This window comes from Suillus bovinus (genome assembly GCF_016758785.1).
Source record: "Suillus bovinus strain UH-Sbo-P2 chromosome Unknown EDB93scaffold_64, whole genome shotgun sequence".
NCBI classification, from domain to species: Eukaryota; Fungi; Basidiomycota; class Agaricomycetes; order Boletales; family Suillaceae; genus Suillus; species Suillus bovinus.
Genome location: NW_024542120.1, coordinates 1 through 20,175, shown reverse-complemented (window position 1 = coordinate 20,175; position 20,175 = coordinate 1). Strand labels below are relative to the sequence as shown.

At 47.1% G+C, this 20,175-nt stretch overlaps 4 protein-coding genes across 4 annotated transcripts; 2 read left to right on the top strand and 2 right to left on the bottom strand.

Moving 5' to 3' along the window:
- The first annotated feature begins 1,321 nt into the window (after window positions 1-1,321).
- Window positions 1,322-5,471, top strand: EDB93DRAFT_770663 (Pkinase-domain-containing protein). The gene is made up of 4 exons (XM_041457406.1): window positions 1,322-1,637; window positions 1,687-2,175; window positions 2,235-2,372; window positions 2,425-5,471. The coding sequence occupies exons 1-4, from the start codon at window positions 1,487-1,489 to the stop codon at window positions 5,337-5,339; spliced, it is 3,693 nt and encodes a 1,230-aa protein (XP_041304167.1). The 5' UTR covers window positions 1,322-1,486; the 3' UTR covers window positions 5,340-5,471.
- A 4,710-nt stretch (window positions 5,472-10,181) lies between these two features.
- On the bottom strand, window positions 10,182-11,510 carry EDB93DRAFT_1091459 (mo25 protein; the record flags this gene model as incomplete). The annotated part of the gene is made up of 7 exons (XM_041446360.1): window positions 10,182-10,223; window positions 10,286-10,405; window positions 10,463-10,672; window positions 10,727-10,859; window positions 10,909-11,224; window positions 11,274-11,334; window positions 11,400-11,510. The coding sequence occupies 7 exons, from the start codon at window positions 11,508-11,510 to the stop codon at window positions 10,182-10,184; spliced, it is 993 nt and encodes a 330-aa protein (XP_041304166.1).
- A 3,351-nt stretch (window positions 11,511-14,861) lies between these two features.
- EDB93DRAFT_770520 (uncharacterized protein) lies at window positions 14,862-16,052 on the top strand. Its single transcript, XM_041457405.1, has 3 exons — window positions 14,862-15,089; window positions 15,145-15,332; window positions 15,393-16,052. The coding sequence occupies exons 1-3, from the start codon at window positions 14,955-14,957 to the stop codon at window positions 15,775-15,777; spliced, it is 708 nt and encodes a 235-aa protein (XP_041304165.1). The 5' UTR covers window positions 14,862-14,954; the 3' UTR covers window positions 15,778-16,052.
- Window positions 16,053-17,784: 1,732 nt separating this feature from the next.
- On the bottom strand, window positions 17,785-19,111 carry EDB93DRAFT_770265 (uncharacterized protein). Its single transcript, XM_041457403.1, has 4 exons — window positions 18,806-19,111; window positions 18,679-18,751; window positions 18,432-18,619; window positions 17,785-18,368 (listed from the first exon to the last, which is right to left on the bottom strand). Exons 1-4 carry the CDS (start codon window positions 18,847-18,849, stop codon window positions 17,852-17,854), a joined length of 822 nt encoding a protein of 273 aa, XP_041304164.1. The 5' UTR covers window positions 18,850-19,111; the 3' UTR covers window positions 17,785-17,851.
- Between the last annotated feature and the right edge of the window lie 1,064 nt (window positions 19,112-20,175).

Genomic DNA, 20,175 nt, shown 5'->3' with positions numbered 1-20,175 from the left:
ATAAAGCTATGTCATTCTCAAGTCGATTGCCTGATGTGGTTACTATGTGAAAAATCAACCACATTGTCGCAAACACCTCATAGTAGTCTAAATTTGCATACATCCATGCCTATGTATTAACATCTCAAGTTTCTCATAGTATAAATTGACATGTTTGGCTGAAGTGGAATTATATCCCTCTATAATTCTCATGGCTACAATATCGAGGACTCATGAATTTACTGATGTGCTCTCAGTCCGCAACGTGTTCGCATCCCGCCTCTTATGTATGCTGATTGTTTGAATGTGACTGGTCTATATATCGTTGTGTCAGTGCTTCACGTTCAGCCTGTCCCTCGCCCACGTCTTGCCAGAACGTTCATATAAGTAGCATCACGTCACGAGTGTCTGGGCTTCCACGTTGCAATGTGGACTCACACAAGCGTACAGCCACATGGCTCCGTGCCTCCTGGGTTCGACTGTTAGCCGAGCAAAGAGTGTCATTTCTGACCTTTTCCGGCCGTCTTGCTGGGTCTTCGAATTGAAATGGCTGTTGAGTCATAGAGTTGTGACTGTTACGTCTAGATTGAACGATGTTACATGATCGTGTGTGTCTATTGAAACCGCCAACGCAGTCAGTCGATTGACGAGATCGCAAGTGTGATTAGAGACAATATACAGCGTGGAAGCATTGGCTTTCCAGTGTTTAATGGTATAAAGCAGTTTGAATCGAAGACTTGAAGCACATACAGGAAGGTCAAAGAACCTCATTCCTTGACTACAGCGTTTGAAATTACGACAGCGTAAGAATTCCACCCCTGCCAGAGCTTCTGAGAGTCACGTTGTGGAACTGCAATTTACATGCAGGGGCGTCTTCTGGTGTGAACTGTAGTCGTCGGTGCCGGTGTCGCATGTATTCATAAGGAGGAACCCAGTTTTAAATGATTTTTTCAGATCCAGGGGAGCCGCTGACGACCCATATGTGGAGCAAACCAGGGAAGCTGCCTGTCAGGCGTAAGGACGATATGCGTAGGGATATTTCTGCTTCATAAGGAAGTAGTTCTTCGCCTGATCGTGATTCGAGGTGGAAGCCAGGTAGAGGTGGAATATGCAAATCGGCAATCATGTTTTGAAGAAGTTCTTCACCCTTTTTATCTGCGAGTTCGCCTGATGAGTCTGAGTTGCCCGTGAGTATCTCATGGCTCGTCTCTATGTCGGGCCCTCGGATTTGAACCACTTGAAGATTGTTGTCGAGTCTCAAAAATATAACGCATGATTGGAAGAACTGAGTTCGCTCTATTTCGGTTGGACGCCGTGGGAAATCTTGGCTGTGTCCAACAGTTGTCAGTGGAAACTTGAAGCAGTTTGGATCGAGCAACTCGTTCTATCAAACAGCTGGCATCTGCCAAGCTTTGCTTTAACTGAATTTTTTGCAATCTGTGAACTACTTCTGTGGCCCTTGTGCCCGCGCCCCTCATTTCTGTTCTACGTTAAATTCAACTTGTACATGTCTGCACACGGCCACAAACATACGGGTTCCGTGACCCAGAACCACAAAGCACAACTTGCTAATGCCTATAACGAACTCGGGAAGGAACTCTCATCGAGCAAGATCAGGGTTGTCGGAAACTACACCCTTGGAAAGGTCATCGGTGAAGGTATGACTTCTGACTCTCTTATTCTTGCTATCCCTGACACACACACTAGGCGCATACGGGAAGGTTCGCTTGGGTACTCACCGTATCACCTCTACCAGAGTTGCCATAAAGCAGATTCCAAAGGCAATGTCCGCCTCCCTCACCCGCGAAATACACCACCACCGCCAGCTTCACCACCCCCATGTCACTCAGATGTATGAAGTTATTGCAACAGAATCTCACATCTGGATCGTCACAGAACTCTGCTGTGGTGGCGAGCTTTTTGATTATCTTGCTGAGAAAGGTCGCTTGTCCGAACGTGAATCCAGCATTATTTTTGGTCAGCTTGCGCTTGCAGTTGCATATCTACACGAGAAGGGCATCGTCCACCGAGATCTGAAGCTTGAGAATGTCTTACTTGATGAACGCTGTCGCGTCAAACTTGGCGACTTTGGCTTTACTCGCGAATATGACCGTGGCGTCTACATGGAGACTTTTTGCGGTACTACGGGATACGCGGCCCCTGAAATGCTTCAAGGCAAGCGTTACCTCGGCCCAGGTGAGCTCGCCTACCTTGCTTTCTTCTATTGGAACTTTTTAATTTTGATGGCGCATTAGAGGTTGATGTTTGGTCCATGGGTGTGATTCTCTACTGTCTTTTGACTGGCACACTTCCGTTTGACGACGACGACGAAGCAGTCATGAAAGAAAAGGTCATTAATGGAAAATATGAAGACCCTGAGTGGCTCTCTACAGGTATTTATCAATTATACACTCTCTGGACCTGATTTACCAGCTGCGGACATAGATGCTCGTGATCTTATCCGCAACATTCTCGAGGTCGATCCTGCTAAGCGCCTGACGATCCCACAAATCCTGGCCTCTCCGTGGTTTACATCCACCCCTTCCGCTCCTGTTTCGGACCAAGTGCTCTTTGATGTTAATGATGTTCCTCCATCCCCGTCACCTGCCCGCGATACCTTTATCCTCCCCGTGAAACCCGTCGTGAACACTCAAACACAGGTGAACGAAATTTCTATTTCTCCGGCGACATCGACTACATCTGAATCCTTTGTTTCTGCATCGTCTCATTTATCTCCATCGCCTCCTACAACTCCCGATAACACTCCTAATGACCCTTTTGATACAACTCAGGGTAACGGGAACCAAACCCCGATTATGAAGGCTGCTCAGCGCTCTCATCCCAGTAAAGATATCATGACTCGACAGCCTGAAACCGTCATCGAAGAGGAACCTGAAGCAGAGAACGCTGTACCATTTGCTACAGAGTCAGTTACAAACCTCGATCAGACCCCTAAGGCGCCCCCGTATCCAACACGCACACCTGCACGTACAAAGCGCCGCTCTGTGTCTTCTACCCTTTCTGACTCTGGTTCACCAACACTGGACAAGTCATTGGCCCCTCTCCCACCCCAAGATTTTGCATCATTACTCAGCACTCCAGCTCCCATAATTTTCTCCACGCCCGCGGAACGCGACCTTCTCAATAGCCTCAGTCTACTCGGATTCGATACAAGTCAGATCGTGCATTCTGTCCTCAGCGATGCATGTGATGCTGCAGGTGCTATTTGGTGGATGCTAAAGCGCAAGCGGGAAAAACGCGTTTTTGCTGGAGAGATACCATTGCCCCCCGAGTTTTCCGAGCCTGTAGATAGTAAGCAGCGAGAGAAAGATGGGGAGGAACAGGACCGCGCTAATTCTCGGAGACGGACCAAGCGTGGCATCGGTGTCCAGACCGACGATGCCACAATTTCTTCATCACTGGGTCTGATACATCGTGCTCCTGAGCTTGCCTTACTGCCTCCGACGCCCACCGTCCCATCATCCGCACGGCCCACGACGCCGCCGCGTGCGAAGTCGCCGTTTCTGTCACCATCACCAACTACTGCGGAATCCTCCGGCAGGTCCAATCCATCAACACCTACCGGAAGTTTCAAGGATAAGGATAAAGACAACAAAGGGAGGAGGGATAGCAAGGCACGCTCTGGCAGTGTAAGCATCATGCAGCGCGCCACGAATGCCCTCGAAATCGCAGGTCTCGTGCGGAAGAAATCAAGCGAAGCAGTGAAAGGGGATGACAAGGAACGCGAGCAGGAAAGATCCAGGGAGCATGAGAAGCGGAATGGAGGCGGAGAAGAACCCAGACATTCAGGGAACTCGTCCAAGTTGACCAAGTCGCCACCTTTGAAGCCTAAGGACCAAGTAATTCTCCCTACTACCCCATCCGTTGCAGAGTCAAGTGTTCCGCCCCCTTTGCCTGGTTCGCCATGGGTTGTCACCGGTGACCGAACGTCTCCACATTCACATACGCCGACACCTGCGAATTCTCCAGGTGATACACTGACAAGCCTCCCGAACTTCTCAGATGAGGGAAAGGTTGTGCCACCTAACCGGAATCGCGCCAGTTTATTGTCTGCGTTCAGATTGTGGTTCCAGGAAGATAAGAAAGGGAAGCGGAAGGAGGCGGCGCAAACTCAAGGCAGTGGACGCGGACTTTCATATAGCCGTTCTCTTGCTGTTCCCCCTACTGCTTCCATGTCACCTGGTGGTCATGGAAATCTCAAGAGAAGAGGCAGTGGAACTGGGCGTGGACGGCGTGTGAAGCGTCACTCAACATCATCGCGCCGTTCGAGCAGTGTGAATTCCCGTCGGTCGTCAGGAAACTCTACGCAATTGCCAGTTCTGGAGCCACCTCACATACTGGAGCAAATTCCCAGCGTGCGATCGTATGGCGGTGCTCATACGCCGGGATCTGACAGGGGAGAATCCTCATCACGCCCCTCCTCTGTTCATAGTGTTACACTTGGCAAGCATCGCAAATCGCCATCGACAGGGTCTAATGGGTCAGCACACTATCGCAACGGTTCACCTATGCATAAATATCACCACAGGCGAGCCGGGTCTTCTTCGTCAACTCGTGTCATACGTCATCAGACAGGGCCTCGACCTGTACACCATAGAACCAGTTCTGCTACATCGTCCGTCCATTCATTAGCGTCATCACGCCCAACCTCGTTTTATGAAGCCTCAGAAGGAGAAGGCACTCGCACGAGTTCTCCGTACAAAGGCTACCCGTCCCGCCGCTCGCTTGACGACACGCCACGGCGTGGGTCAGGCAATGCGACGTTTGTGGCTCAAAAACGAATCACGCCTTTTATGAGCCCTTCCGGAGCCGCCGGACGAACGGGCTGGAAAAAATCCTGGGGCCACGAGCCTCCTGGCTGGCAGTCCCGTTCTACGCATCTGCCTGTCGAGGTGCTTTCAATATCCCCGGGACCAGAGGGGCCTGCGAACATTCGAGATGTCTTTACTGGGAGGCAGAGTCTCAGTTTGGGCGATGAGAGTGATTGGGTGGATGAGGATGATGACATACTTGAGTTTGCGGGTGGGTTGGGTCAGATGCCTTCGAGCTCGAGTACGAACTCGTCATTCATCCCTATTGAGTCACCGACGCCTATACCGCCTCCTGCATGGAATCATAATTCACGCTCAGGGAAAGGTCGTACGACCTCACTAGCTCTGCCGAACAGCAATAGCAGGGCCAAACAAGGCAACTCCCCCGCTAGGTCGTCTCCTGTTTCAACGGAAAATGTGTTCGATGCTTCAGATGTGAGAGCAGGGCGTCGACAACTACCCACAAGCCGCTCAGGCCCTGCGTTCAGACATCCGATACAAGAAGAAGATGAGGGGGAAGAGGAATAAATCTTATTTTTACTTTGGCGTGCGATGCACGTATTGGTAAATGTTGTCTCATATAAAGCTAGCTGCTGGTTTTCTGTCTTGGATGCTTTCATAGAATTGCTCTCGTGTGTTCCTTCATCTTTTTTCTATGTCATTATGGGTTGCTATTGTCACGAAATCCGATCCCTTTTCTGTACTTTTCATATCATTATATGATACCCTGACTTCTATGTCCTGTATTTTTTTCGTCTCCAAGCTCGTACCAATGTCTGCAGGGGGACTATTATGTTATTTGACACGAGATGCGCGAATAATCAACAAGCTACCTTTCTAGTTCACCTGGATCTCTGCACACCGATTCCAGCGAGCAACGGCGCAATGTACAGAGCCGCTGGCACAGGCTACACCACTCGTTTATCCGTGGCAATATACGCCAGGCTGGTCACGAGCCTACGTGTAGACGCCACAATACTATGATGGACTAGTTCTCTGCCAACCCTGAGTTCTGCCAGCAGTTTTTCCGCGGAGTTCTGCTATACTATCACCTGATTCGGAATGCACAATCGATGGATAATGCACAATGCACTCCAGAGCTCACCACTCTACATATATTTCATTCGGAACAGCTGGTGGACAATTATTAGCATACATTCAATAATACTACCAATTCAAAATTTTAAAATCGGTGCTGTGAAGCCTTCCCGAGATGAAACATTGTGCGAGTGTGCCCAAAATGAGTGATTTTTGGACACTAAATCCAAGATCCACCCAGATCCCATTAACCTATCAACACAGAAAGTTCAAAATATGTGAAATGCACCATCCTGAATCTACTCCAGGTGTTTCTATGTCAATAGGACACCACCACAGCATGCTATTCGCGATTCATGAGCAAAGCGTGACGGTCAGGCTAGATTGGGAAATCACACTCTCGGCTTGGTTGAGTCTCCGCTTTCTTTGCATTCGGCAGAATCGGCACATACCAGCATCTGTTCCTTTGAAGACACCAGAGGACATTGTTACATTACAAGGACAGTCGACCAATGCCAAGGACAGCTCGAGTTTTTCGCAACCGCCCTTCACCACATTCACAACCTCCTCTCACACGCGAGGATCGTGAAAAACGTATCAAGGATGCAATCGATACATGGCGTGGGGGTGAAACTAAAAGCCTCCTACAAGCAGCCAAGATGCATGGTGTCGAGCACATATATTCCACAGTGCGTAGGAGATGTGAAGGGTTGACTGCACCATTAAATAGAGTTTCAGCAAATAATGATCACTCAGCACATCCTAGTGTTTATTACTAGATATTATTCCCTCAATGAAATTTGATTTGGAGCTCGTTATTGAAGCTTGAAGTTATGAACGGTGCGGAACACTGGACTTTCATTCGCTTTGCACGCTGTCGGACTGTGAATATCATTGTGTATTGGCCGAGGTGCCGCGCGTGACATAGTGTGACGAAATTGTGCATTTCTATTGTGTTTTCGACACCTCAACTTCCAGTGCTGCCGCTGCAACAAGCTCGCAACAAAATTAAAAAATTCTTGTTGGGCCTAATGCACAGAGACCTAAAGTATACACTACAGTAGATCCGATACGAATATGTGTTGTTGTTGTGTTGCTATTCAGCAATAAGTGTAAATTGTGCATTTCCCGTCGAATGATAGTATGCTGGCACAACCAGTTCTGCCAAACCGGTTGGGAGAACTCGTAAGTTCTTCCCTACCCTGTGACGACCCTGGCCAGTAACGACGTAAGGGCCACAGTTGATTACGCTCCGGCAAGTTCTATCTGCCAAATCGATCAGGATCGTGTCCATGTATATATGCAGGATATAAAAGCTGGTCATTATCCTATAGTGTTCCCACATCTTCAGAGATATCATTCGAGATCCACCTCAGAAGATTTCATATCGCCTCACACAAAAAATGCGTTTCTCCTTCCTCGCCGTCGTAGTTATGTCGACAGCATCTCTGTTTGTCAATGCACATGCACAATGCGACATAACACTGTGCTTGACAACTGCAGACTGCTGTGCAGGCGAAGTTTGTCCTAAGGTAAGCCAAGGAGCAGATCGCTGTGCAGCCAGGATTCAACCACATGACTCACCTGCTCATCTTAGGGCAAAGGACGTCGTTTCTGTCAACCGAGAAGCAAGTGAGCCGGGAGCCCGAGCGGTACATCGCAACAGCAAGTCATGTTTCCGTTTTCGTTTTGGTATCACGGCTGATGGTGTAATACCAAGTTCGAAGTCAATCAGTCAAGTTGTTCATGGACAAATTTTCGTGCTGTGCTTTGGTATCATGGTTGATCGTACAATACCGTGACCTAATTCGGAGTCTATCAGTACAGTTGTTTGTGGACAATTTTTCGTGTAGTGCGGGTGCTTGCACTCATCTGAACGTCATAGACAGTGCCTACGGTAGGCTGGCTTGTCGTCCACTAAGCTGAAAGACAATTTTGATACCATCTATCTCCAAAGCAAGTATTCCTTTTTGCGTCTCCGTACAGTGGTAGTACATGTTGCAACAAGCGAGTCATTGCGTGTGTTAGCTTGTTTCGTGAGTTGATCTTGCGCATCTATTGCGCCTGATATCATGATTGAGATTATGCCTTGATGACGACGCTCCTCTATTGAGTCAGTGATGGATATCTTCACTGTTCAGTCCAGGTTCAGTTACATACTACGCCGCCATAGCAAGCGGCGAGGTATCAATTATTATAGGACACATCATTAAAACACTAACCACGCCTGCCCTATCGGCACCGCCATCCTCCTTGTCCTCCGTATCTCAAACTCAGGTTCTGTCACATCGAGCTGCGCGTACGAAGGCTGAAGCTTGAAGGCCGTACATGGATTGTGCGTGATGTATAATATTGGCACGTTAGCACAATGATCATACGATAATGAACGTGTTCGCAGACCCATCGAGTCATATCTTTTCCATGCTAAGTTTTAACGCGTAGCAGCTCTTCCTCTCTGTTGGACGACACATTTTGTAGAGAATTACGCCTTCAACCCTCCGGATCAAATTTCACAAGAGTTGTAGGTAAACTCCACAGCACGCCGTGACGCAAATGGGTAGTTGTCTAAGCAATCGAGCAACAGTGTCAGTGGCATGGTGAGTGGCGCACGTCTTACTTTCACACTTTATCGTCCACAGCTGCTTGAACACCAGGTGTTCAAATACCTTTTTCACAAAGATGAGAAGGTCATCATTCACTCCCCATATTCGCATTCTAAAATTCTAGCTTGCATCAGATAGCTCTAGGAATTGTATACTTTTCTTATAGAAGGAATGAGTGGCGCAAGTTACAACCCCATCAACGCACAGCATTTTGATCTCCTGTGGCCCACTAACATAGTCAGTATTTCCTTGTGTTCCATTATCCTGCGTTTTTTTAACATTATTTCTTGGTTCTGTTCTATTCTTTAGAGACTCGTCTCTCATTTCAAAACCAGCACTCCAAATTTGATGATGGAGCAGGGTCTCTGCGTTAGGACCAAAAAAACGAGCGCGGGTGATGTACGACCAGACCACGAGGTTATAGTTGGTCCTGTTGAAGGGAAGGTTCTGATTTAGAGGGGTCGTGCACATCCCCTACATACATGTGCGCCCACTTCCCTTATGCCTGTCGACGTATACGATCCCGTCGACATCGTTGTCACACGTACCGTCATTCGTCCTAATCTCAATCACCACTGTGGTTCTACTCGTACGCCTTTTCACGCACGGATCATGCTTACATGGATGTTCTCGCGCTCGTCGTCTTGCATAAGCACCTACTCTCCCTCACATTCGTCATCTGCGTCACCCCGACCCGCCCCCCCTTCGCGCTTCACGAGCCTAATGCTCCGAGCACTCAACTGTTTCTGCACATCCTCAACTTTTGATAGCGATGTGTATTGTATAACAATACATAGGAGGGAGAGGCCTGTGTTGGTGGTGATCTTGAAGAGACATTTACTGCAGCATTGGATGCCCTATTGCATATATGCCTTGTTACACCAATTATCTACAATATCTGGGGACTGTTTGTACACTTTCATTGATGGGTATTTTATAGTAATTGTTTGTCACCTAGTATCTACTTCTGCAAAGGTTAACTTACAAATAGACAATGTAACATGACGTTGAATGTATTATCCAACTCATCAGTGAACCGTTGGGTCCTTGAAATTGTAGCCGTAGGAATTACATGGAAACCTAATTCTACTGCCGAAGACGACCCTGAAGTTTGGCTGATAATGTAGTCTCCGGGATAGACAAACGAGTGCACTAGTGCTGCGATGCATGACATTACTTACTATGTCGGGATGTTGAGATTCAAGGCCTTAGGAGTCGCTTGTTTCTAAAATTAACTGCTCACATGCCAGGGTCGGATGAATGCCTTCAGGTCAGATGTTGGCTAAACGACGTGCCGGGTTACGTTTACAAAACATCCTTGGTGGGCTATGAGAGCACCCCAGTCAGAACCTGTCAGAACCAGAATCAGCTTCGTCGTGGTACTTACTTGAGATACTGATTCCTTCAAGTTCGTCATCCTAGTGGTAATATTCGGTGCCAAGCACCTCAAATAACCCATATTAGACAACATTGAATTTATAAGTACAACTGACTTATAAATCAGTTATATACAGAAAGGCAGCGATATATGCAGCAGTCGGTGACGATATTATGAACATCCACGAGAGGTCAATATCGCTCACTGAGGGGATGATCGGTAGGAACTAGAAATTGCGGATTGGCGGATTGCTACAAATGTCCGATTGGAGACGACAGGGACCCACGGCATGTGCATCACAATGTAATGTTCTTCAAAAACGAAAAACGAAAAATACAAGGACGCCCAGCGTCACAGGTTCTGTATCTGCACGATAAGGAATTGCTTCTCGTCCTGATAAGTCGGAAAGCATTAGTAGGAAGTGAAAGTACTTTAAGCGGTCAACGTATACTCACGCTGAACTGTTCGTCCTCCTTATCATTATGGAAGCTCCTCAAGAACGTTAGCAATTTCTCCTTGTTGCGTCTTAGTATCGTTTCAATCTGAGGTGGTTTCTTTGGATTGGCAACGAATACCTAGCAATAAAGTACAATCAGTAAATATAGTCAGGAAACAAGTTCATGGAAGCCTACTTTAAAAACGTGGAAAGCTTCAAACTGGATATTCTTGCTCTTGTCCCGAAGCATGTTCATCATCATCTTTAGATTGGATTCTTGTGCGATGTATCTGGTCATGACGCTGAAATTTGCACGGTCAAGGAGGATTTCGCCGAGGAGCTTGAGAGATTGGCGCTTGGTGACATAATTATTGGAAAGTAAAAGAGTTGTGAAAGAGGCGAAGAACTATACAGGATGCTCGGTAAGCAATGAACACAATCATGAGAATTTGATACCCACACGATCATAGTTCTTGTCCAGGTATTCAGCGACCATAGGTTTGTGTCGTGTTAATGTCTCTTTGAGATTTGCAAATGCGTCGCATGAAACTCCAAACGATGTCGTTTCTATATGATGAGGGAACATGTAGAACCTGTGCGGCATTCGATGACATGTTTTGAAATGCACGATAGAACACTCACTGGTCAGAATAGAGTAAGATCTTCGCCAACTGCTCATGTCGCAACATCTCTCTAAGAACCATTCCTGTGTTCAACGCAACCTCTTCGTTACTATATCCCTCTAATGCTGCAAAGATGACGTCTTCATGCCTAGCGCATATGTATTCCACTGTTGGTAATCGTGCCCCGATTTGACGCCGGAGAAGATTATTGAATATCTGGACGACGTCCTTTCGAGCCTCAAAATCGAACTTTGAGATATTCTGCACGAGAAGGAGGAGTAGGTCTGTGGAATACGTTTCTTGTGCGAGTTGCGCGATGAGTTCCGGCAAAGGTTCTTGGAAGCTTTTAAGAAGGGATGATGTGAACAGTAGGGATTAGCGCACCTCCATCGCCATATAGAATACCCTTTACTGCCTGAAGATTTCTAGATACTTCTTCACCAGCCTGGTAGTCACGATCCCATTCCATTGTAAGTTTCATTTGAGATCATGAGTTTATCTCAAACTCACCTTTCTCCTCGTCTCACTCCCTGGAGGCCCGGATTCGAGTTTGGGTATCGCATCTCGCAAGCCACGGACGATATCAGGAGGTGTTCGTGGTTTTGTCTTGAAAAAGTTCATTGTCTACAGGATTGAAACAATCTTCTGGGATAACTTGACTCGGAACGGATGATAAAGAATGGGACGAGGGTCTAAATAGGCGGACGACAGGATGAATGACACGGGATGAATAATGACTCGGCTGGGAGTGCCACGCTCAGCGTTTCAGAGACAGGCTGTACTAGCCTTGGTAAGTAGCCTAGTAAGCCACTTGCAGCCGGTCTGAACTTCGCATATGACTTTCTACAGCACATGCCTAATTTGGCTTTCTCTCAAACTACCAAGTACACCACGGGCTCACCTAGGCCAGCCTGTATGAGGATGGTACTAGATTCAAAACAGTGCTTATATTTTGAGCCAGTTCGGACAAAATAGCCATATCTCATTCATTGGGTGCATTCCCTTGGTAAGCATAATGAAAAGCAATTGTATATCATTAACAACCCAAGTATATCTGGTTCGAAAGTTGTTACACCTCAAGGTAAGTAAATTATTACATTGTGGCTTGTGATGCTTTGCATTGGTGTCTTCGTGCCCATGCTCATTGCTCAGCTAGATTCATGAGAACTCGGCGACACAGGCTGATCGACGTCACTCTGTCAGACTTTTTCTACTCAATGTATCCTTCATGACAATCTTGGGCGAATTGTTTTAGATGGCTAGATACATCTGCCTCTGCATCCTGTAGGTAGCTATTGTCAGCTCCCGCATTTCAGAGGAGCCGTTGCTGCCTGTAAAACTATTCGGTTGCAGACAATATTATTGTATCGTTTTCTTAGTATCGGGCGTACAGGACTGGTGCGTTGGCTTTTGCGCTTAGCTCGAAAGTCTTTGCGACTACTAGTATGCTTCATGCGCAACACTTTAAGGATGAAGTGGGCGATCGCCTCGCCGGCAGACGGACGCCGCTACCCATAATCTTCCTTATAGCTACGCGCTTTTCAACGATGCTCAGCATTCCCCTTTGGCCATTCGGCTTGAGCTGCATCTGGAGGATAGTTATGCTCTCCAGTCTGCCTTTGTAACCTATAGCGTTTTCCTGCGGACCAGATTTGTTATATACAAAACGGTAGATACTGATAAGCATCCCTGCAAATTTTACAGCGTGAGTTGACTTGCTTCGGAGTACAACGAGATGAAACTGACGATGGAGTTCCGTCAGCTATGGGACTCACTCGGTCGTGTGCTTCCATGCTGCTTCCTTCTGTGGTGTTTGACTATCCGTGTTGAAATCACTAGCACATCTCTGCAGAAGCCATCTTGTTGAATATTACAATGTATTTGCGGAGCTGGCCTCACCCTTGTGGTCACAAGAAATTTATCCTTTTGATACAAGCTGAGAGTGTAAATTACTGTAAAGAAAGGGAACTCAATAGTTCAGCCACAATTAGCCGAGTAATTAGTATAGGCTTACACTTTTACGGAATCAACGGAGGAAAAGTGTGGCACGGGAAACCGCCTCTCGGGAACAAAAGTGTCTTGAAATGGCATGATCAGTATCCTCCCCGACCCCGACTGGATTTATACTTGCCTCGCTGTATGGCTGTTGCCGAGACAATAGAAGTACTAGGATGTGACACACCGGCCATCGCACGGAGGTACACGGAAAGTGAGGAGATACCGCCAGGTCAAGATCTTCTATTATATATAGCCCTGAAGCATCACTTCAGCGCCAGCTTATTCGCCAGAGCAGAATGACCCTATGTCCAAACGTCAGTACTTCCACGCTAGAATCCAAATTGTCACAGCTTCTTTGTGAAATTCAGAATACGGCTATCCGCACAAAGAATAGTCACAAGGAAGAAGTCTAGTAGCAGACGTACCGGCAATTGTTCGGCATATTGCAATGTGTCGGGGACGATGTAATTGGATATTCATAGGGCTGATTAGCCCCAGAACTGAACATATATGAGCAGTATCGCGCCAGAAGCATACACGAAAGCCGACGATTAAGATTTATGTGCGGCACTAGTACCAGTGATATGTACAACCATTTGGTCCAGGGCGAAGAAGGCTAAAATATTATTGCCAGTCGCAAGGGGCTTACACATAGGAATATTGCCATGACTCCGAGTCTGTTTAAAAAACCTGAACGTAAAGGTGAGCAACAGAAGCAATAAAAGGAGAGCATAGACCGAAGAGAAGGCAGGATCAGCCCGGCGCGCTCGTAAGGTCCGCTGAGGTCGCGTTCATCTAAGAGAAAGTCTCACGTCGTACAACGTAGCAATACCCTTGAGGTTAGATCGATGATACTCTGGAAGGCAGATTATTCCTAGCGACGGCATATTGCTTGATCTGAATTAGACAATTCGGAGACTCATGCCCTTGCTTTACGAGCGAAGCATGGAGCTCTCATTAAAATGTTCCTGTAGACGGTCTCAAAAAGGTGCACCGAATTTCGCGACAGTGTGTTTTGCACTGTAGGCCAAAGATTCACTGATAGGGACTTGTCTGAGTCTATAACCGAGGAGCGGCCTTTAACAATACAGCGAGCCGACGCTCTTGCACTCCCACGCGGCGCTGGCAAAGTTGGATCATGAACGTCGAATTTCCGATCAGCTACAAAGAAGATCTACCTTATCCGTGAGCTCGCCGATAGCCGTGCGCGCCGGTTGGCTCCAGGCTTTAGGCTTGATGAAAGCGCATCTCATGACTCAGAAGGATGAGGAAATGTGAGTGCCTTGGGCCCGAACCAGGAAAAACGTACTGCCATTAATGTATTTTTGATTTTGAGCGCCAAGGCTACTGAAGCGCTGGCACTAAAGGTCATCGGTACATATTTCCTGTCATAATTAGCCCGGCATCAACACGCCAATGCATCAACGTTAGTACTGAGTGACATCAGGTGGTCAGGGTGGCAGAGCTGATAGCCAGCCGGTTGCTTACCTGAGTTCCCATAATCAGCATAAATACTGTCCGCGATAATAAAGCTGAGCTCTGATTATCACTGCCTTTTGGCAGGGACGACAGTTTTAACCACTGTGATAAATTCCTTGCGACTTCCCAGTCGGACATGGACAGTCACAAATCATGACATTTGTGGGAATGCATGAACTGTTACTTCCATTCAATCGAGGCTCTTACGTAATGCCTTGAACTCATGCTTTGAACCTCGAGTTTCAAAGGCTTCAAGCATAGCGGCTTCAAGAGGAGATTGTACAAGGGGCAAATGTACAGGTAAGTATATAGTATCGTTCACATAACTACCTGAATATAGTTCCCAAGACATGGAAAAAGGTTTCTGCTACCGCAATCGGTGTTCAAATGTTCGCCGGGCATTCGCCTTCATATCCATGGCCTTTCGTCTAGTACCTTCAGCTAAGTATGTCATTCATTTCCAGGCCAATTTTGGCCGTTCCCCTTGACGTCTGCTTCTGTGCAATCTATTTCTCCGAGCCTACATAAACGGTCTACTGGCTGATCAAATGGGCCCACGAACCGTTTGGTTCCCCAAAAGATTGGAGAATGCTATATAATTTTTGGTGGGTTTCCTCTACCAGCATATTCTGTTCCCGTGCATATATTCTTGACAGGAAGATAGATTCAGACCTATATGCGCATGTCAAAGCGTCCGGACGTTCGCAAGGAATGGCCCACGAGGTATGTCAGTCTGGCAGTATGCAAGGTGGTGCTAACACTCAAGTAGCCGATGCAGAACTGCGTGCATAATGCGCACACGGATCCCTGTAACAGTGCTTCACCCGTTCAGCAGTATCGTGCTCAATCGAAGACTGGTTACTGTGCATCGGCTTCTTGTGACCCGCATGTTGAGGACTTATTGTCAAGCAGTGCCTCACCACTGACGAGCTCCGGGAAAGCTGTTGCTCAACATTATACTCAAAGGTATGATTCTCTTTATATGATGTTGATCCTGTGTCATTAATGCAATGGACGTCTTCGAAGTACGGCAGGGCAATCTTTGTACAACAGTTCCACGTCCAACTATCCGTACACCGTCGATCCGCAATTGCCCAGCTCAATGCCACATGCAACCGATATACCCCATGAACAAGAACCTCCATTCAACAATTTTGATGTATCAGAATCGCCAATCCAATGCCTGTGGAGCGACAGACAAGGCCAGTGCAGCTTTACTGCGACTACGGTCTCGACCATGATGAAGCATATATCGGCGCACCATCTACGTGAGCATCAGCACCCTGATTGCCACGTGCGATGTCGATGTAGAGGTTGCCTGCTCCAGAGGACCATAAGACGAGACACAATTCTCAGGCATATCCGCGAAATACATTATGGGGACAAATTTCGCCGCAAGCACTCTCCGTGAGTTTCATTTGCATCTGAAAGACTGATCACTTTTGGGTCGCACTATGTAAGAGGCACTTCTATCATTCCTTCTAGTATACTCCTTCTGCTTTCATAGCTAGCGTGTATCTTAGTAGGACTTATATGACGTCCTGCTCGTTTTTTATTCATACATTTTATACAACTCTTCATCGTACATTTTTGCTTCAGCATGTCATAGTAAAACACCAGCCGCATACGCTTTACAAGAGACACTATTGTGATGGACTTATGAATATAGCTTACTCACATTTTTTGCCGTAACCATGGTTTTGGGGCTCTTTGCCAAGCTTCTCACTCTTGGAGATTTCTTTTGCTGGTCTTGGACTCATCACAGAACGTGTTTCGGCCTGCTCTCTCCAAAGTCTACTATCTCTCACGTGCTGCTAGCCCCACGCACGTGTACTTCTCTGTTTGCACATGCTGCTTAGGCATGTGTACTTCTCTCTCTGCGCTCTGTCATGCTTCATCCGCCCTTAAGGTTGACTTCAACTTCAACATTCTGAATTCAATGTCGTCCAAGCTTCGTCCAAGCTGTCGTAGGACATCCTGCAACACGCAGACGTACAACTTCCCGTACTATTAATATCTTGGCCATGATATCAAAACGAAAACGGAAACATGACTTGCTGTTGCGATGTACCGCTCGGGCTGCCGGCTCACTTGCTTCTCGGATGACAGAAACGACGTCCTTTGCGCTAAGATGAGCAGGTGAGTCATGTGGTTGAATCCTGGCTGCACAGCGATCTGCTCCTTGGCTTACCTTAGGACAAACTTGGCCTGCACAGCAGTCTGCAGTTGTCAAGCACAGTGTTATGTCGCATTGTGCATTGACAAACAGAGATGCTGTCGACATAACCACGACGGCGAGGAAGGAGAAACGCATTTTTTGTGTGAGGCGATATGGAATCTTCTGAGGTGGATCTCGAATGATATCTCTGAAGATGTGGGAACACTATAGGATAATGACCAGCTTTTATATCCTGCATATATACATGGACACGATCCTGATCGATTTGGCAGATAGAACTTGCCGGAGCGTAATCAACTGTGGCCCTTACGTCGTTACTGGGGTCGTATGGTATACGGACAAGCAAACTTAACAACGCTCTGAAATAATTGCACAAGGTGATTTTTTGGGGCCAGATGATATACCATGATGCGATCTCTTCGCAGCGCTTAACAGCTGAGTGGAGCCTGACATTCGAATGCAGGCGATAGCCATTGCATCAACTTTTTCTTACTGTCGTATGTGTGTCCAAAACTTGTTTCGTCGAGTCCATACCTTGACTCACACGTTGTGCTAGTAGACTTGGCCTAGATCATACGTCACAACTTTGACACGCACGTTTCAAATTGCCCAATTAGCACAGACATCATGCATCATGTGTGTACTAGGTTTGACATCCAATCTATCTCTTACAGCTATCATCATGATACACAACCCTCGCAAAATTTACGAGCAGATTTCGAATTCCCTGTCGATCCTACAAATGAAAATCCACATCTAGATCTCCGTAGATCTTCATAATTTCATTTTGCTTCCGTCGATCTTCGATCCCACTCGCGTCGTCTCTTTCTGCGTTGTTCATTGTATGAATTTCGCAAAACAGTAGGTGGTATCTTTCATCTCAAGTTTGATAAGCAAATGTAGCGTGCACCAGCGTCTTTCGTACTGACAAGGATCCTAATAAGCTATCCATGCAGACGAGCTTAGCATGTATTCACTCGTATGTGTCCCCATCATCTTTTAGGCGACAGGACGAATGTGCACATCGTGTCCTCTCTTGTGATCAAAGCACACTCAGAGTACAGAGTCACATGCTTGGCCACTCCCCGGCCTGTGATAAGACTTCATCGGATTGACGACCTCCCCTATAATGTGTCAAACATGTTATATATGCATAGTATAGGAAGCTACTAGTAGGGAATAAGCTTAACGTGCTACTAACTAAAATATAATATATGCACAAAGCCTATGGCCTGTACAGAAACAGCGAGAACTGCAAACAGACTAGAACAAGAATGATAATAAGTTACAGACGAAGGCTACATGATCAACATTCATGCAGGCGTGTATTTTTCCGAGATCGACAGAAACCGGCACCAGCAGGAGAAGCTGCCCAGAGCTTGCATCGATACTTGAGTCCGAGATGTTTCTCGACGATGTGACGGATGATCGTATCTCGCCGTACTAGCTTGTGCAGTTCACAGTCCTTCCAGAGACATTTTAAGCGTTTGTCCGCGCGCAATGGTGACTTGAAATGGTATGATGACATATGTTCCCCGATCTTGGCGGCATTTACGATCCTCCCGCATGCGCCATAACCATCATTCCACTGGCAGACAGACGCACAACCGGCGTGCGATTTTGACTCGTCATCGTTGACCACATATCGAGGATGAGGGTCAACCTCTTCTTGTAATTGATGACGTGGGTCATGCTGGGACTCTTGCATGTGCGAGCATGACTTGACAAGGTTTGTGTCAGAGTGGCCCATGTTGTGGGCAGGCAAATAGTCATAGGGAGAATAGCTGGAAGAAGCGCGGTGTAGATGCTGTCCAGCAGTATCGCTAAAGAAAAGAAGTTCAATCCGCAAAGAACAAGATCATCAATGCCATCTAAGGATCTCGTACCTTTGAATGTCGCCCTGAGCTATACCCGCATCAAGTACGTCATCACAACTCGGAGGACCCACTGTTTGACTCCCGATTGTCGAGTCTCCGTCACACACAACGTGATACTGGGAAACAACAGGTGTGGAATCGCCGGGAGAATTCTCTAGTACAAAATGCAGGAAGTGTTGGTGAGGCTGAGAAATCGACTGTTCCCATATCAAGACGTCAGCGCTTCACACCGTTCACACGCGAAGACCGAACGCACATGATCGGTAGTTTTTTGTAGGCGCTCTGCATTGGCTGCCTTGACATGTAGGTATAGTTGTGAATCCTCCTGCCTGCATGAGGGGATAAGAAATAAGAAGAAATAGAGCGGCACAGGTCAGACGTACCAGAAATTGTAGGGCGTGTTGCGATCCATGGTGAGCAATGGCATTGAACACTGAAACAATATAAGCCCAGAGATGTGAAATCGCGCCAAGAAGGCCGAGGCCAATGGTTATCTGCAGGCCAAGTGTCAGTGGCATGTAGGTGGGGTCGAGGGAGGTGGAAAGTCACAACTGCCAATCACTAGAGTTTCATATCACATACAACCAAGTACAGATGAGGTCGAAGGCCAGAAACCTTGGAAACAATAGGATATGACAGGGTTTTGTTGAAGTAAATTCAGAGGTAAAAGAAGTGAAAGTCGCATAGGCAGCGATTCCTTTGAAATCGATGGCATTTGGGGTCGTGGTTGTCTGACATCATGGAATGGCAGATCTGGGATTCAAAGGCTTGCCTCTACACGGCCAAGGTCAAGGCGCCCAAAAAATCGGAACAACCCATCTCATTGGTCAAGGAGTTTCTTCCTGTAGTGGCAATATTATCAACGCCTAAACACCCGGCCAGCCATGGCAAAATGAAAAGTCTGTGGCAATCTCCGATTATTGAGGGCAAGTATTATGATGGCAACACGCCTCATGTGGGAGCAGTGTTTTGAGCAGGCGCCGGGAGTCTGCCCTTCTGCCGATGGCAGTAGTAGGCCTTGGGCAGAAGTCGGCAGAAGTCGTGTTTACTACAAGCGGAACGAGCTGGAGAAGATTGATGAAGGAATTGCGCCTGCAGGATTTGTGGTCCGTGGAAGAGATTGATCTGATTGACCGTGGGTCGACCGGTCACAAGGCAGAGAAACAGTCTGGACTTTGGAAAATTCAAGTACTCAGGCGCTGTGGTCGTTTGAGTAGCACTTAATGATAAACCACTATTATGAACGCGCGAAACTACTTATATAAACAATTCTTGAACAATTCTGCTAATTTTTGCCAACCTTCCTACCGGAACTCGCCCCAAAATAGAGGGTATCAGTATACCCAGAATTGTATACCTTAATCAATGCAAGGAATGAATTTGGTTGTAAGTTGAACACCACGTGGACAACATGTGTGACTTGCAAAACACTGGCGTTTTGATGGCGGCTTGAGTGCAAATTTTAAAACCTATATATAGCATGAGCAGGCACGTTTTAACCGAGGATCATGGAGGTCTCTCGAGCTCGATCATGATCGAGGTTGTCACAATTGGGCACCTCGGGCACGGACGAGTCTCACCGACTGCACTCTGGATCTTAATCAGCCTCGCCTCGTGTCGACCTCCCACATCACCAAGCGATTTCCAATGATGTGGCTCCAGCCGCTGAGGCTAATATTGGTAGTTACGAAGACGACGTTCAATTTGAGGAAGCGGTTCTGTTCCGCCACGTGCGAAGCGAAGCAGGGTCACT